We start from the raw sequence: 18,714 nt of genomic DNA on the forward strand, positions 1-18,714 counted from the left end.
ATATAGATAGGGTGGTGGAGATGATTTACTTTGAACCACCACATGTCAATCTATCCCTTCAACGTGTCTCTCCAACAAAACTCAACCCCATGCATAATCCACCTCTCCTTTTTTTTTTTTATTCTCCATAACTCATAATAACCTCAAAGCCTCCACATGTAGTGAGATTTCACAAAGCAACAAAAATCATATTGTTCACTGCCTCTCTACAACCTTCACATACTAATCTATTACTGACACTTTTTTTGTCTTTGCCGCTTAGAAATATATGGGTTGTTACAATACTAGAACGTGCTAGAAGCTTCTGGATTCTATTAGGAAATTTCGGATACTTCCGGAAACATCTAGAGTACTTCTCTAGAGTGCTCTAAAAACTTCTAGAATATGCTAGTCTTCCAAAGATTTCCAAAATATTTGGAGTATGATAGAATGTGCTAGAAGCTTCCGAATCCTATTAGAATAGTCCGGAAGATGATGGAAGATTAGGGTTCTCTAGAAGCTTCAACAAGTAGTCATGTGTTTATCTGGAAAGTTCGAATGATGTTTATAAATAGGCATGAGGTCATTTGTAGTGATGTAACAAAGAATGCAACCAAGATTCCAAGTCAGAGATTGAGTGAGGTGTCCGGAAGCAGGGGGGCTGCTGCCCCAAGGGGGCAGCAGCGTGCTGCTGTGACCCGTTTGCGGGCCCACCCCGGTCTCGCTCCGATAATCGAAAACGTTCACTTTGTAGAGCTTGTTGAGTAGAACAACTATGCAAAAATCAGCTTAATTGGATATCATTAAGTGCCTAATCGAAGCCTTTTTATCTTGAAAAGAATGGATCCGAAACACTGGATCAAATCCATTGTAACCCATGGACCGAGAGTTATATGGGCTCCAATCAGGCACTTAATGATATCCAATTAAGCTGATTTTTTGCATAGTTGTTCTACTCGACGAGTTTTACAAAGTGAACGTTTCCGATCATCAGAGCGAGACTGGGATGGGCCCGCAAATGGGTCACAGGAGCACGCTGCTGCCCTAAGGCAGCAGCCCCCCCGCTTCCGAGGTGTCCAAGTATCTTTCGAGATTGTGTCCAAAATCTTGTGTGTATTGTGTGTGAGTTGTCCTTTGAGAGTGATAGTCCATGTTGTTGTGTGTACACAAATCTAGTGTACAAGTGTTTGTAATCAATAAAAGTACATTTGTTTGTTGTGTTCAATTCTACATTTTCTAAGGGAGTTGCTATTCGCAGCCTTTTATTTTCTCCCATAACTCGTTAAAAATTTTCAATTATACTCGACAGTTAGTTATCGAAATTGAGATATATTTTCAGCATCCAATTACCGAAATATATTATTTTTTTCAACAGCTATTTACCGAAAATGTATGTTCAGCAGTTGTTTATCGAAAGTTGAACATATTTTCGACATGTAGTTACCAAACTATAATCTTGTTTTCAATAGCTATTTACCGAAATATTATGTATGATTTTCCACAACCATTTACCGAAATGTAGTGGATTATGGAAGAAAATAAAAGGCTGCGAATAGCAGCGCCCTTTTCTAAATATGATTGTACGAGGATCTCTAGTGATTTCTTGGACCCATAATTTGAAATCCATGATCGGAGAGAAAATTACAAACTTAGAAAAGTCAAAATCAGTATTCCGTGTTGGAGAATCAGAATAGGATATAAGCTTTCAAGTTTTATTTATAAAAAATTAAAGTTTGGCCACTTTTTTTTAGGTTTGATTTCATCCCAACTTTGTACCCAAATATAAATAGGCTTGGTTATGGTACATAATGACTTCTTTACTCCAAATCTGACATTTCTTCTGCGCTCTCTCTCACGGAAGCTCTTCCCTCCATCACAACCCACATCAGACACCGAACTCGAAAACCACCTCCACAAGCTCGACCTTCTCCTCTGATTCTTCTGCTTCAACCAGACCACTCCGCTCGGCTCCTCCCTCTCCTGGCCGCCTTCGCCGTCGTCGGAATTACTCTCCCATTCCTCGTAACTGAATTCTCCTACTGCTCCGAGTGTGAGAAAGTACCAAATCACAGTGTTTGTGCTCGAAACCCTCGTCGCTCAGGTCCTCTTCGTTGCGTTCTCTCTTTTCTGCATCTCGCATCAACCTGAGGAAGAACAGCGGGGTGGATGCTGTTCGTCGATCACTAATACCGTGGTCGATCACAATCACGTGGTCCAGTTTTGCAACTTGTACGTATATACAATAGATCCATGTATGCATGTTTATATTAAGAGGCCGTTCGGCTAAATAAGTCACTCGGCTTATTTTTTTATTTTTATTAAAAAAATTTCGTATTTATTAGTTTTTGTCAATTTTTTTGGAATTATTATTTCTTCATGAAAAGAGGAATCTAAAAAGTAAAAAATTACAATCGAAATTCAATTTTTTTTAATAAAGACGAAAAAATTGACTTATTGGCTTATTTTTGTTTTTATTCAAAAAAATTAGATTTCAATCGTAATTTTTTATTTTTTAGATCCATTTCGTCATGATTAAGCAATAATTTCCAAAAAAATTGACAAAAACTAATAAATACCAAAAAAAATTAAATGAAAATAAAAAAATAAACCACTTGACTTATTTAGCTGAACGGCCCCTAAGTAGCCAAACTTAGCTGCCACAGAAGAAGTTTCGGAAAGCACAGTGGTGACCATTGGAATTGCAAAGAGCAAGAAGTATGGGATATGCTCCGCAAATTGATGAATAGCAGCTGCCCAAGTAAACAGAAAATTACTTTCAACCGTCATTCTCGTCTGGATTTATTGAGATAAAAAGAAGAATTTGTTCGATAGATGAGATTCTTGTTCGTATGTGAACTATGTGAACTGTATATGCGAACATTATATTTTAGTGTGTGTTGGGGCTATGTAAACTATGTGTAAGACCAATGTAAATTGTGCATTTTAATGTGTGGTAAGACTGTGTGAACTGTGTGTATTAAGACTATATGAACTGTGTAGTTTAGTTTGTGGTGAGGTTATGTGAACTATGTATTTTAGTGTGTGGTGACACTATGTAAATTGTGTATTTTTTAGTTCTCATAGCCAGTTCTCATAAATCAGTTCTCATAGACACAATTCTCATAGAAATAGTTCTCATAGGCAAAGATATTTTTGTCCAAATTAATATGGGTCAGGACTATTTTGAAAAGATTGGATAAAAATAATATGTAGAAGACTATTTTAAAATCAAAACTAAAAAAAGGGTTGTGATCTAAAAACCCCTTTTATTTATAGGACTACTTCGATAGTTAATGTTGTATGCTGCAGATTGTAAGTGTCAGATAAGCAAAAGACTTGACCAGCTCCAACAAGAAAAGTAAATCCAACATTCTGCATGCATGTAATTAATCGTCAGTTATTCTTACCTCAAACCTCTTCCAAGCCAAATAGACAAGTAGAACATAAAAGGAATTTTCTAAAGGTATTAGAAGGAAACATTGCGGGGCTCGAGGATAATTAACCAGAGGAGAAGATGAAACAGCTAGCTTAATTAATTAGTCATGGCTGGCTGCAGATGATGTTTAGTTAGAGTTGTGAAGGGATCGGTCGAGTTTAAGTGCCTCTCTGGAGCATTTCTTGGTACCTCTTGAATGATTCGAGCTTCTGCAACCACATACGCTTATGAAATTTCAATATGAACAGGTCAGCAACCTGATTGATCTCGTCTTCCAGCTTGAAATCCTCATGATTAACTCCTCCTCCGGCTTCCTTGTTATTCCGCACCAAATCGACCGATCCATTAGGATCATCCAGGTCTAACTCATCCTCATCCTCATCCTCATCCTCATCCTCCCTCTTGAACAACGATTGTGTCAGTTCCGGGTACTTATTCCCGTGCCCTGAATCCACCTCGAAACGATCATTGGAATAGTTGTAGTAGTATGAGTAGTAGTCGCGATCATCACCACCACCACCCATTTGGGTGCTTTTTGCGCTGGATGGTTCCGAGGCATTATAACGTATAATGGCATTGCTTAATTTGCTTTGGTCGTCATCTTCGTTGCCTCTCTTTCTGTCCTGCTGCCCTAGGATTGCATGAATCTTTTCAGGGATCGAACCGAGGGAAAACTTTTTATTCTTCAACAGTGACAGCACTACGAGTCGAGCTTTCAGGGCGTTTGTTTTGTCTCTGATGGCCATCGATCTAACTTTGGTCATAGAGCACAACACAGAGATTATGTGTTTCAAAAACATAGCTGCACTGGTGTTCTTCATTTTTTTTCTTCTGATTAACTCTCTCGTTTGAATCCAAAGAAACCCGACATAGCTAGCAGGGGGAAAGGAACAATATAATGAAACAGAAATCTGGAACAGAATCGGAGAGGGAGCTAGACATGGGGAACCCAAGAGCCTTTTGATGGGTTTTTATACAGAGGCACCAAGTTGAAGTAGGGGTCTCAAATCTAAGTAGCTAGTTTTTAAGTTCCAAGTGGATCATCACAGGTGAAATATATTTGTTTAGAAGCGGAAAAAGCAAAACCTCCTCACTAAGGAAACCTCCTGCTCTATCTTACCTGGGGGACTAATTTAGTGGTCCTGAGGCGCTTCCACGTGGTATCCCAATCCAGTTCACAACTACTCTCATATATGAGGCGCAATATATTTAGTACTCTTGAACTCAATTTGAATACGTGGTTTTGCAATGGAACCGACTCCTCTCAAGTTGTACTCTCTCTGGTCACTGGCCAATTTCCACTTGATTGAGCCTATCCCGGTCTCAAAACAATGATCGGAACCCATCGATCTATGTTTGTTTTTTCAATACAAATGCGTGCCGATCAAGAATCAAACGATATCGGATCAACATAGTCTTTGAAGTGGTTGATGTTCTCAACGAGATCTACAACATGAACGGTTCTGATCATTGTTGTGGGTCCGATATGAGCCCAAAAAAGTAGAAACTAAACATTGACCGAAGATAAAACTTGAGAGGAGCGGGTTCCTTTTACAATAGTCATGCGACAAGTGTAATTAATTAGAGCATAGGAGTATTTTTGTTGCTTCACAGAAACTTCGGGGCTTATTTCCTCTAATCAAGTAATAATTGAAGGCTCAAGAAAAGTAGCATTAATTAGCTTGGAGTGCAAAAGGAGAGATTCTTGGTGACGGAGGCTAAATCATCTTTCCTTTCCAGCTACAAATAGAAAGATGACCACCTACATATATTGCATCAAACTATTATACCATCCATTACATTTTTTGTGGGCTCACTACGGATTCCAAAAAATACAAAAGTGCAGTTATGCAATTTCGTCACTATGAATCTAGAAATAATACTTACTGATATCTGTTAGAGTTAATTTTTTACAGGATCTCATAAAATATTATTTTAAAATTTATAGATATTTTTTTGAATTTTCGTGAGATCCGGAGTGAATCCCACAATAAATATAATGGATAATGTAGGAGTATTTGGTGTAATGTACGAGCCCTGCTATCCGCAGAGACGATTTGCAGAGAACCACGCAGAGAAAAAAGCGTTTGGTCCCATTTCGGGTTCCGAAAAAATCTAGAAAAATATCCATAAATTTGTGAATATTATTTTAGGGGGCCCTGTAAAAAATCAGCTCCAGCGGATATCGGTAAGTATTGCTTTTGGATTCGTATGGGCGAACTGAGCAGTTCGCCCCTACGAATTCAAAAGTAATACGGAGCTGATTTTTTACAGGACCCCATAAAATAATATTCAAAAATTTATGGATATTTTTCTAGATAAACTGCCGAAAGTAGTGGATATGGCAGGTTTGTTGGGGTTGTGAAATGATAGACACAGGGATGAGGCCTTAAGAATCCCACCCAAGACGTAAGGGACATATACACTTTGTTTGGCTCTCCTCTTAAAAATAATTTTTTCAAAATTTTTGACTGTTTCGCCATCCGTGTTTTTTTGTTTTTTCGATTTTTTGTCAAATTTTTTATTGATTTTTTACTTTTTGGATGTACATAGCGTATCTCTATTTAAAAAGTAAAAGAGTTTGTCAAAATGTTAAAATTTTTTACAAAAGACGAAAAAATACACAAATCTATAGAACTTTTTTATCTCAAAAATCACACAACAACAATAACAGAACCCATATAATCCCCAATCATTGGGGGTATGGGCTGGGGAGGATTGAAGACAGACATAACATTTGTCAATATGCACAAAGTAGCTGCTTTTCATAATACTACTGAAACAGTGGCCCCCCTATACTTGTTTTGTTATGAAACCATGCCCCCAAATCAAACCCGAATGACATCAGAGAAGGCAGGCCTAGAGACCCAATTCAATTTATGTACACATTACCATGTTTCCTTCATTATAGTCCAGAGTATCGATATGCACATTTTTTTTATCGGTATGCACATTTTATCTTAAAATTGCAAACCAAACACAGTGATAATGACTTCACGTTATTCTCGCTTTGGTCTCTCAATTAATTTATAAAAAAATAATAAATCCAATGGATTTGCTTTACTATTTGTGAAGATGTTTTATTATTTGGCTCCATTTGGATCTAGAATATGTCAAGAAACTCGCGAAATGAAGAAAATCTGGGGAACACTCGAGAGTGAAATGAATTAGCTTCGACCAGCCCTCTGCGTTTGTTTTTTTTCCCACCACAAATTTGCGAAGAAAAATAGTGTAGGAAGGAAAAGACTCCGGTACACACACTCAATGTGGCTCCTACAATTTATGAACTTTTGTGGCTCTTTCATGAATTTCTTTGCGAATTTTTGTGGCGCAGTGTATGAATTTGTGGTAACAAAAGACGGCGCCACGAGCTAAAAAAAGGCGGCTAAAAGTTATGAATTTTTTGTAGGTAGCATTATTTACGAACTGTTTTGGCGTTATTTACTAATTTTTGTAGTGTGATTTATGAAATTTTGCAATCCAATAGTACAAAAATTTTGGCGTTCGATTACGAATTTTTGTGGATTCAAGTACAAAGTGAATACCTTTAATGGTTTCACCTAAAAATTGGGGGTGTTTAGCCTTGTCCATGTGAGAAATATGATCCTTCCCGAAACCTTCTGACAATTATACAAGTTTTTTTTTTACAAAAAGATATGCAAGTTTAGTTATTGGGAATAAAGGTTACCACCGTTCAACCAAAAACAAAAAAGAAAGAATAAAGGTTACCACAATACCACAGAAAAGGCTCCCCACATGCCAGGAACTTACCAAAACAATCAGTTTCTTTCTGTGAAAGCATTTCAATCACTCTTGGCTCTATGTGAAATGAAGTATTCCGAGAAGAAAATGGAAGAAGCCACAAGCCTACAAAAACCATAAATGAGGATCACGAGTAATATTTGGACTTGCATATAGTATTTGAGGAGTTTTTGCCTCATCCGGACAGAATTTAAACTCTATAATGAAACCTTCGGAAAAGGTCTCACATCCCTAAGAAAAAAGGAGAATGGAAAAAAAAGGTGGGGTGATTAATAATCGCAAGTTCGCAACCTGAATTAAACACTATTGACTTCTCTCTCTCTCTCTCTCTCTCTCTCTCTCTCTCTCTGATTAGAATCAATTTCATAGCATTGTTCTTGTTTCCAGGAAAAGGAGTAAGGAACATCTATGCACATGCTTTTTACTTTTTTAGACTTTACAGGTAATAAAGCATTTTTAAGCATGTGAAAGGAAAAAAATTAAAAAATTAAATAAATAAAGCATTTTTTAAGCATGTGAAAGCATTTCAGCCATCTCCATGTATTTGTCACGTAGGATCCCAACTTAAGGATACAAATTTTTTTTTTTTTTTATCCTATTGAGAGTTTGTCTGATGCATCGGCCCGCCACTGCGTGCTCAATGCCTAATTTGTATGGGAGTAACGACAAAGAGTCCACCACATTACTTGGGCCCAATATACACTGAATGACCCATATCCACTTAAAAGGCTGAGCCTTATAAGTGGTGAGTCATCCAATTGTATATTAAGGTCCAACTCTTTTTCTGTTTATCCAATGTGGGACTCAACGTTCATACATGTTCTAACAAATCTCCCCCTCATGTGTGAACCAAACATTGGGCCTTAATCTCTCTTTGCATCCAAGCTCCCCCTTATTCTAATCTACAACTCTCAACCCTATCTCCCGAACTGGGCTTATTTTGCACCCACTCCATCGATTCAGAGTCATCTCAATTGGGAGCCAACATGCCTAGTCACCGGCACTATGCTCCCCGACGAGAACTTCATTGAGAGCCAATGTGCTCATTAATTCAATAGCACCATGCTCCCCGACAAATCAACTCCATCGACAATGAGCCATCCAATACAGCACTCCAATATCGAGCCACCTTGCTTCATCGAGAGTCACCTTTGGATTTTATACCGCTCCACGAGTGTCTTCTGTGCAACCTATTCAATGGTGTGCTGAGAGTCTCCCCATAGATCGTTAGCCATCGGCTCTGATACCATTTGTTGGGAGTTTGTCTGATGCATCGACCCGCCACTGCGATTTGTTGGAAATTGACTAGAATTCCTAAATTGACTAGGATTCGTATTCCTATTCGGTTTAGGTTTATTTAGAGTTTTCCTATAAATAGGGACCTTGGGGGTTCCTAGGGTTATGGTCTTTTGTTCAATGGCTTAGATATTAGGATTTTGTTCATCTCTTAGGGTTCCACCAAGGGTTTGTGTCTCCTTTTTGGGTTCCACCAGAGATTTGTCCCTAGATATCTGTTTAGTGCTTCAAGTAGAGTTACGGTTATAGCCAGCTCTTTGTTTCTCTCCCCGTTTATAGTGAATCCTCTTGCTCTTTTCCCCGTGGAGTACGTTCTTGCTTTGTGCTTGAGCGGAACCACGTATATCCTTGTGTTCTTGTTTATTGCTTGTTGATTTGTTATATTCTCAATTTCGTGTTCGGCACAACAAATTGGTACCAGAGCTCCAGGTTTTAATCCGAGGCTTTTATTTTCCGCTGCGTATTGTGCAATTGGTGATCGTTTCAATGACGACTCATTTCGAAATTGCGAAGTTCGATGGACAAAGCACTAGCTTCAGTTTATGGCGTATTAAGATGAAGGCTTTGCTTGTTCAACAAGGATTACACAAGACTTTGTTGGGAGAAGCCTGCTGATATGCAAGATAGTGTGTTTGAGGATCTCGATGCAAAGGTGCTCAGTTCGATTTAGTTGTGTTTAGTTGATGATGTGCTTCGCGAGGTCAGGGAGGAGGATACGACTGCCAATATTTGGTTGAAGTTGGAAAGCATCTATATGACGAAGTCTCTTACCAACCGGTTGTATTTGAAGCAGCGCCTTTATACGTTTCGTATGAGGGAAGGTACGCCCGTAAAAGACCATCTAGATGAGTTAAATCTAATTATTATGGATTTAAAAAATATTGATGCTGTGATTGATGATGAAGATCAAGCCTTTATTGTGTTATGTTTTTTGCTTGCATCTTATGAGCATTTTGTTACTACCCTACTTTACGGGAGAGATACGATTTCCATGGAGGATGTTAAATCTAGTTTATATTCAAAAGAATTGAGGAAAAAGGTATCCGATGAGGGTGGTGATTTCGACGCTCAAGGTTTGAAGGTGCAAGGAAGAACTTCTGAGAGGGATAATGGTAGTAGAGGGATTTCTGGCTCTCGTTCCACAAATCAGGAAGTAAAGTGTTTTTACTGTAGGAAATATGGACACATGGTCAGAAATTGTCCTAGGTTGAAAAATAAGGACAATTTTCAAGAGAAGGTTGTTGCTGGTATAGTTGAAGAGGATTCTGACGATTCACTTATGGTTCTTTCTATGAGTGTCGGTGATGTCTGTTCGAATACCGAATGGATTATGGACTACGGATGTTCTTACCACATGTGTTCGAATAAGAATTGGTTCAATACTTATGAATCAGTCAGCTGTGGTACAGTTCTTATGGGGAATAATATGCCCTATAGAATTGTTAGGATTGGAATAGTTAAAGTCAGAATGCATGATGGGTTTGTGAGGACATTGTTTGGTGTTCGACATATACCAGATTTGAAGAGGATCCTTATCTCTTTGGGTACTCTTGACTCTTTGGGTTGGAAGCATACCGCTGAAGGTGGAGTCTTGAGGGTTTTGAAAGGTGCTCATGTTTTAATGAAGGGTCGAAAATCGAACAACCTCTATGTGCTTGATGGTAGTACGATTGTGGGTGCTACATCTTTGGGTTCTTTATCGGTGAATTCGAGGTTGACTCAGTATTGGGTTTTTAACTCCGTGGTGGAGTCGGTAATTAACTCCGTGTGGAGTTTGAGTAGATCTTCATGTGTACCCGGGAGGGATGCGTTGGGTGGGAGGTGCCCGTTGGAAGATAAAGGCTCAATTTGGAGGCATGTGTGGTTGGGTTTCTTGAGTCGCGTTTACAAGGTCAAGTAGGCGTGCTTGAGCCTTGCTCGTTTGTGCCGTTGGTGATTGGGGGGGCGGCCCCGTGGGGGGCTTTTGGGGGAGATGAGCGATTGAAGGAGAGGATTGCCTATAGTGTTGAGTTCGATGGAATTCAAGTCAAGGTGGAGATTTGTTGGAAATTGACTAGAATTCCTAAATTGACTAGGATTCGTATTCCTATTTGGTTTAGGTTTATTTAGTGTTTTCCTATAAATACGGACCTTGGGGATTCCTAGGGTTATGGTCTTTTGTTCAAGGGCTTAGATATTAGGGTTTTGTTCATCTCTTAGGGTTCCACCAAGGATTTGTGTCTCCTTTTTGGGTTCCACCAGAGATTTGTCCTTAGATATCTGTTTAGTGTTTCAAGTAAAGTTACGGGTATAGCCGGCTCTTTGTTTCTCTCCCTGTTTATAGTGAATCCCCTTGCTCTTTTCCCTGTGGAGTATGTTCTTGCTTTGTACTTGAGCGGAACCACGTATATCCTTGTGTTCTTGTTTATCGCTTGTTGATTTGTTATATTTTCAATTTTGTGTTCGGCACAATAGATTTGCTAGGATACAATTCCTAACCATAGATTTTTCCGTGTTGCCCAGAGAAAATTCATAAAGGGAATTCCCTCCAAATCCTACCTAATTTAAGCCATCTCCTTATTTTTGCTCCTTTGAAGTATATGCAGTGGTTGGCACAAGCTTGAATTGAACTTCTTCAAAGTTACAGGGATAAACTAGTCATTATTCACTAGGCAGTAAAAAAGTTGTTAGTTTCCCGTAGGAAAGAAGTAGTACTTGATAGAAGAGCAAAAATATTATTTTAGTGAGATGTCCCATCACGGTTAATTGAAGACTTCCTCCTTGACAAATTTCATATGTTTTACTTCAAGAATGGATCAAGGCACCTGATAGAAGAGCAAAAATCATTTTCTAAAAATTTCACATGTCTAGAAATTAAACCTTGTTAGTTTTAGGATCAAGGCACCAGGTGGTCTGTTACATTGGGACGACTAGTCGGCAGGAAGACCTTTACGGTGATCAAGTTGCCTCAAATCAGTGCTATGTGTCGGCCATCGGAAACTCCAACATCTGTCGCTTTTATTTGGAAAAGGCTTTGTTTTTTTTTTTTTTTGTACCTATCCATCATAACCTGAGACGACATAGGTTCGAGAGCAAGGTTATGAGAGAGTAAGGGTTTTACGGCACCCCTCTCGCTCAACGCAGAGGTTGGTCTCTACTTCGTGCTTGTGGGATCTTAAAATCATTTTAAGTCTTAACTTTTAAATTAAGTAGGGGTGGGGAAATAATAATGGGGCCATGGAAAACGTACCAGATCAAGGAAAAATAGTGAAGAAAGTAGGGAGGAGGGAGAAACGATCTTATACTTGAGTTTCCCTATGATTTGAAGCCTTGAAGCTAAAGATCTAGCCTTGAATGGATGAGAAGATGGAACAGCACGGAGAAGGGAGCTCTGATGATGGAGTTCTACAGAGAGAAAGGGCCAAGTAACCTCCTCTTTCTTGTCTCAATCCTATTTATAGAGGGAGGGTGAAATTCAAAAACCCCACCTCTTGGAAAACTGTCGAATCATGAGCCAATGAGGCAATGAAAGGACAGCTACTGATCATGCATGATGCACGCATCTACTAAGGCATTCTTTCACCTCCCTAACCACAGCCCTAGGGGGACATGTGGCATACAATCTATGGGTCCCCATTATGGCGGCCAGGCTTGGCAGGTTGAAGGGTCACATCGTTTGGAATTCGAAAAGATTCCACATCTACATGGCATTAAGGGACGAAGCTCGACGTTGCAACTCCATAGAGCCAACACGTTGTTGCTCGGTATACTAGGGATTCAGCCAGGCTCTATGTCAACTCCTCCTATACGAAGTATCAATAGAAGTTGAGGGGCTATTGTAGTGGGCCAAATGTAATGGCTCGGACCATGTGGACGCTCGACACATGGCTGAGCCCAACCCATAGGACTGAGGTGGTTCTCACAGACATTTGACAGATCTTGAAGGCTCGGCTTTGGCACTCGACCTCGGTTATATTAAAGACGACGGCCATTACCTCTAGAACATTATGGAACGAGCTCAGGCTCTTTGTTGGGCGGATGAGTGTACGACCACTTGGCTCGGCGATGGGCTCCCTGACAGCTCACCCACGTGTTTGCAGTTATCTTATCTTGGATGATGCATATGACATCAGCCGAGGCAATCACCTAACAAAATAATCATGAGCGCACATGGGAGTGCCAACACACACATGAGGCTATTGGCTGCCTTATCTACTACGTCACATGTGACGTCAGTTGATTGTGGGCACACGCCCCTAAAAATTTAGTTTTGTCAGGTGCGTCCTTTTGGAAAAGTGCAGCGAAACGCTCAATTCAGAGTCGCCACTTGGGTTTTTGTGGTATGCCACCCAAGGCACTGAACTTGAAATGTTTTTGTCACGTTGTTTGATTTTGAAAAGGCATAGATTGGTCCGTCGTCACCTTGAAATTTGAGGTTCGGGAGCCAGATTACGAGAGGGAAAGGGTTTTAAGGCACCCCTCTCGCCCGATCCAGAGATCGGTCTCTACTCGGGCATTTGTAAAACATTTGATTCTCTCTCATTAATCAATTTTTAGCCTATTAGGGCGGGGGAACAATTAAAGGGAATTAAAATTGCAACATGTTGGCAGAATGTGACAAATGGCATGCTCGCTTATTGAAACAATTAGTAGAGGATGAAAACAGACTCCTATGAGAACTTTAAACAGACTGGAAAGCACTACTTTGGAGTGACGTGCACAGGAAGAAACCACCATACACTAATCAAGTCACTGCATGTTGACCCAACCTACGTGCTCCATACCAAGACTCGCCCACGCCAGTAAGCTTAAAGCCCACAGCTCTTATTTTCAACCCTCTAGGCTCTAGAAATGACCAGTGCACACTCAGGATAAACCAAGTAGTTTATATAGCAGTTTATATACAATTATAGATAGTTTAAATGGGCTTAGAGCCTCAAAATGAACATAACACCCCATAAACAGTGTGGGGGATAAAAACAGAGGACAAGACCTAGTTACCATGCAATGGCCAGCCACTGGGCTCGGGATGACCCGCGTGACCTGCGTGCGCAGGTAAACCACTACAGCACGCAGGTTGTAACCCTTTGGTCAATGCTTGGCTTTGCACTTTTTGGGTTCTGAGACATGATTAGAAGGACCCCAGGGGTATTCCATATGAACAGAAATGAGTAGTGAAAAGGTAACTAGCAGTTATAACATGGAAAAGTAGTAAATTGGTTATTAGGCATGCTCACAGTGATGAAGAGACAAAAAATAAAGCATAAAATAGAGATCCTGACCCCACGCTGGATTTGCACGCTAGTCCAAAAGTGGGGGCACGCGGGTTTGAACATGCGCACGTGGGTCCTGAACCTACGCATGCGGGTTCGTCCTAAACAGGTCCCAATCCCCACGCAAGATCTGCACGTACTGCCAAGGACTGACATATGCGTGCTTGTGACCGGCGCACGCTAATTCTAGTCAGAAACGATTTTTGAAACCTTGTCAGCTTTAGAGCCAGGACTGGTATTGATTATCGGCCTTGACCCTGCTAAAGTTTCAAAGCACGACAACAGAAATTAAATTCGCATATAAACAAATCAAAATATAAAACACTACAAGGTCAGAGAGAAAACAAAACGAGGATGAGAGAAGAGAAGTGAAGATGGTTGGTTACCTTTGCGGAGGGGTCTTCTCTTTCGACAAGGGCTCTCATGATTCCCACTTTGCTTCGCTCTATCTCTGTGTTTTCGTAGCTGCTGCTGACTTGCGCCTCCTCATTTCCACACTCTGTTTCTACAGCTACCGAAACCATTTCTCAACTATTCGATTTCCCTTCCTGATCAAACTTAGAATTGAAGAAACAGAGACAAAGGGAGGAGGGGTCGAATCTGAAGAGTAATCATATCATTACCTGCCATATAGGATTTTCTTTTTCTTGTGGATAGCACACCACCCACGTATATATGTAGAGAGAGAGAGAGAGAGAGAGAGAGAGAGAGAGAGGTGGGAAACAAGTAGAAAGCATAAATAAATGAACACGTAGAGATGACGGGGAGAAACCAACAACTGATTAAATGGAAAATTGCGAGCGGTACTGATGATGGTGGTTTGAAGTTGAGAGTTTCTGTATGTTTTAGGTGGACCGTGGACTCACGAGAAATTATTCAATGTTCCTTTTGGCAGTTTTGAATGTGAATCTGAGTCACACATTAATGGCATGTTTACACATTTTGGGTGGACCTAATACCAATATATGTGGTTCGAATTTGTGCTCAATATTGTCTCACGGCATTGAATATATTTAGCGAACTCGCTCTCCGAACTCGTTATGTGTTTTCAATACAAACTTGACACAACTCATTCAACAATTGATGTTTATTATTCAACATTTATGTTGCCTCTCTTTTATTGTAGGGTATATTTTCCCGGAAAACCCCTAGATTTTTTACTCTTTTCAAAATCACACCAAACAAAATTATTGTGACCACAGTCACCACAGCAGAATTGTGGGGTTTAAGAGGGGCTTACGATAGCCAAGAATCATAACTGGTCTAACACTGAAGTCAGTGTGGATGCCAATTCCATTATCAAACTGTTGGAGGATCAAAACAACACAAATTCACATCCATTGTGTAAAACTCATTTATGCTATTGGCGGGGTTTTTGATGGTGGCAATTAAGCATGAGTTCAGGGAAACAAACAAACGGGCAGACCTCTAACGAAGAAAGCTCTTATCAAGTCTTTTGATTTTTAGTCTTTTTTCATTGTTCCTTCATTCATTTATGTTATTTTAATTGCATGAAGACTTTATACGAGTTAAATACCCAGACTTATTATTTCGTAATCTAGTTAACTCCTTTCTCGACCAGAGAGAGAGAGAGAGAGAGAGAGAGAGAGAGACTTTGTAGGAGATAAAATGTTAAATGTCATTGTGGCATTTTAATCAAAACAACTCATATACAACTAACTAAACTAAATAAACTTAAACTCACAAATTAATACCAAATGTTCTAAAACACTACCAAATCGATCAATTTAAGTGATCGTGCGGTTTGAATGAGTTGTTTGAATTTATTTTTATCTTTGTTAATTTTTTATTAGTTTTGTTTACTTTTTAGTTTGGCATTGATGAGAGGAATATAAAGAGTAAAGATAAAATTCGTCTAAAAGCTAAACAAAATTATCAAAGACAAAAATAATTTGGAAAATAAGTTTTTTTTTTCTATTTATTTTATGTAATTTTTTACAATTTTCTAGCTCAATACGTATGGTGTAATTGTAGACACCTCCCGAAAGGGGCATCGCCGTACAGATATCCTCTAACACTTGTTTACCTTCCAACTTGTTGAAATCAAGGATATTCCCATGGCTAAGAACATCTCAACCTGATGACAACCTATACTAAAGAGTCGCCACTTAGTTTATTAAAACTAAGAAAACAAGACAAATTCTGGGTGCGGGAGCCAAAAGTACAATGAGAGGAAGGTGTTAGGCATCCCTCTTTGCCCGGTCGAGAGATCGGCCCATAATTATTCAACATACAATTAGCGTTTGCTTTATTTAATTCTAAACAAGTAATTTGATTTTAGCCTTTAAACAGTTAATATGGTGAGCCAGGACAATAAATAAAACATGCATTAGAATAAACGAGAAGTGACAAGCTGTCCTAACGAATGGATTCCATGACCGTGGAATCCCGTTGGGTTGATATATATACCGACCGCGGGAACGATGTCCCAGCCAATATTCTTTCTCACACCAGAATACGAACAGTTAGTCATAAAACTATGATTAAATCATGGAAACATAAAATAAATCGAATCATAGACCCCTGGGCCTCACCACCTTGATCCCTCAGTAGCTTGATTGCTTTGAATTGGAGGAGATTGATTGAATTGCTTCTCGGAACCCTAGGGTTAGGGTTTGTACTTTGGGGTTTGATCGTCGGATTGCGGCTGCCTATGAAAGGTTAGGGCTTTTGTAGAGAGAGTTTGGGAGATGATTTCTGTAGAGTATCATGGCTAGAGAAGGTGTATTGAATTGTGTATTTCGGAACCCTAAGTGCCTCTTTATATAGGCATGGGATGACTCACTCCGACCAATCAAATGACGTGAATCAATAAGGTAGTATAGGGTTACAAGATCTCTGCATGGATATCTTTTTGTAGCCCTGAAGAATCGGAGAATGCCTGCTCTGGTTTGTGCGTTCGATCAAACGAAGACAGAACATTCTAGAATTCTGGAAAAAGACGATCTGGTGGCCGAGGAATGCATCTCAAGGGCGAGGAATCAATCTCTCTGAGAGAATTTCAAACACCATATTCCACGGGTGAAAGAAAGAAGTGGGGGCCGTGAGATAGATCGTGCGACCGACAGATGTATTTTTCCAGGATGCTATATTTCTGTCTGAGAGACTGTTTGGCTCTGAATTGAGTTCTTTAAGTGGCTAAAAGTATTCACCAAAATTCTCAGGTTTACGAGAAGTCAATTACCAATCACATTATCCATTCATCATCGGGATGATCCTCAATGTGGGACTTGAAATAATCGTTAGACCAAATTGGGGTGTTTACAGATGCCCCCTTTGATTGAACTTGGACAGGCCGCGAGGTGTGTCAAGTAAAAATCAAAGCCGTAAAACAACTCAATTTGGTCGAACAACTATTTCAAGGGTTTTTGAAAAATGTTTTTAGTTATGGTCGGGCCGGAAGGCTGCCTACGTATTCAACAAGAGAAATTCAGACCAATCGTAGTTCAGGGCAATAAAGAAAATAAAAAAGTGCAGAGGGTTAAGGGAAGAAGACGTACCTTTGGGCTTTACAAGCTGTAGTGCAACGTACCTGAACCAGGTCAGGATTTCTGGCGGAGGGTAATTGAAGGAGCGCGGAGCTACCAGGAAATTTTTTGCAAAGAACTCCCTCAGAATTTCGGTGTAAATCTGTACACAGTGGTTAGTCGTTTGCTTTTCATGACCATCTTTACTTTGACTGAGGGGAGTTCGATTAGGTAGCCTATCATTGCGAATGAGCTTGATGAAATTGATGTAATTGGGTGGAATCCAGACCCTCTTCCGGAGACGGCCGAACTCCAGTTTGAGATATAGCAGCAAGAAGCCAGTGAGTGAAGCGCGGAGCTTGAATTGTTTTCATCTTCCATCTTCCACTAGTTATGGCATAAAGCCGAGGTGAATTTTCTATCTTCCATCTTCCACAATCTAGCTACAGCATGAGGCCGAAATAAGTTTTCCATCTTCCATACTACAAGGCAAACGCATTTTAGTGGCGATCAAAAGTTGTCACTAAAGGTGAAAGAATTGTCACTATAACAATCAGTGACAGAAAAAACATTGTCACAGTGTCGTCACTTAAAGTGTGTTGCTAAAGATCTACGATGATTATAAATAGAACGTTGTCACAAAAGCCAATCACCTTTGGTGACAGACGAAATGTTATCACTGTGTTTGAATATCTTTTGTGACAATTTTGCATGTCACTAAAGTAAATTTCTGGAATAATTGAAAAATTACTTTTTGTGACAACAACAATTGTTTGTCACAAACCACAAAATCAATAGTGACAACATTTCTCGTCACTAATCTTAAAATTGATTTAACATATAAAGCCAATAAATTCTTTTTTGTGACGACATTTTATTGTCACTAAATTACAAGGCAAATGGTAACATAATCAGTGACAAACCTTTGATTGTCACAATAAGCTCTTTCCTTTCTCCCATAATACATGTTGATATTATGTACATGATCAAGATCTAAATTAACCATTTTCATGCATTCAATATAAGAAAGAGAGTTCAAAACATCTTCCAAACATTTGTTAATTACAATAGACCAAAAGTATCTTCCATTGAAGAAAAGTGCTAGCAAACCATATCCACAGTGGTATAATAAAAAATGGATAATCAAAAGTTGACACATCAGTTTTTGATTATTCATTTAAGATGTTGCTAAGCTTAACAATGTTAAGGTTCACAATAATCACTTTTAGTCCATAACCAAAATAAGAGGTCCACTACAATTTCACACACTTTCTCTCACCCCATCTGTTTCTCGCCATTCACTTCCCTCCATTAAGTTTTTTTTTTGGCAAAAATATATCGAACATATGGTGTTCTTCCTAGTGTTATCTATCAAAACAACACTGAGAACTTTTTTTTTCTTCTTTTTCTTGCAGACTATCTAACAATACTAATATCACAAATCCACCACTCTCTTAATCTTCTAAAAAAAATCAGATGTGTTCTTGAATTTGGAAAAGAA

The 18,714-nt window shown here is 39.3% G+C and overlaps 1 protein-coding gene, 1 long non-coding RNA gene and 1 other non-coding gene across 3 annotated transcripts; 1 reads left to right on the top strand and 2 right to left on the bottom strand.

Moving 5' to 3' along the window:
- Positions 1–567: 567 nt before the first annotated feature.
- On the top strand, positions 568–2,962 carry LOC131310908 (uncharacterized). The gene is made up of 2 exons (XR_009195338.1): positions 568–621; positions 1,052–2,962. It is a non-coding gene; the product is annotated as an uncharacterized LOC131310908 (long non-coding RNA).
- A 370-nt stretch (positions 2,963–3,332) lies between these two features.
- Positions 3,333–4,546, bottom strand: LOC131310907 (uncharacterized). Its single transcript, XM_058338173.1, has one exon. It carries the CDS (start codon positions 4,234–4,236, stop codon positions 3,574–3,576), a length of 663 nt encoding a protein of 220 aa, XP_058194156.1. The 5' UTR covers positions 4,237–4,546; the 3' UTR covers positions 3,333–3,573.
- A 1,669-nt stretch (positions 4,547–6,215) lies between these two features.
- Positions 6,216–6,323, bottom strand: LOC131312161 (small nucleolar RNA snoR100). The gene has a single exon (XR_009195738.1). It is a non-coding gene; the product is annotated as a small nucleolar RNA snoR100 (small nucleolar RNA).
- Between the last annotated feature and the right edge of the window lie 12,391 nt (positions 6,324–18,714).

Source organism: Rhododendron vialii, chromosome 12a (assembly GCF_030253575.1).
Source record: "Rhododendron vialii isolate Sample 1 chromosome 12a, ASM3025357v1".
NCBI lineage: Eukaryota > Viridiplantae > Streptophyta > Magnoliopsida > Ericales > Ericaceae > Rhododendron > Rhododendron vialii.

Excerpts from the sequence above, each read along its gene's own strand:
- LOC131310907 (XM_058338173.1), bottom strand. The coding sequence starts at position 4,236 with ATGAAGAACACCAGTGCAGCTATGTTTTTGAAACACATAATCTCTGTG.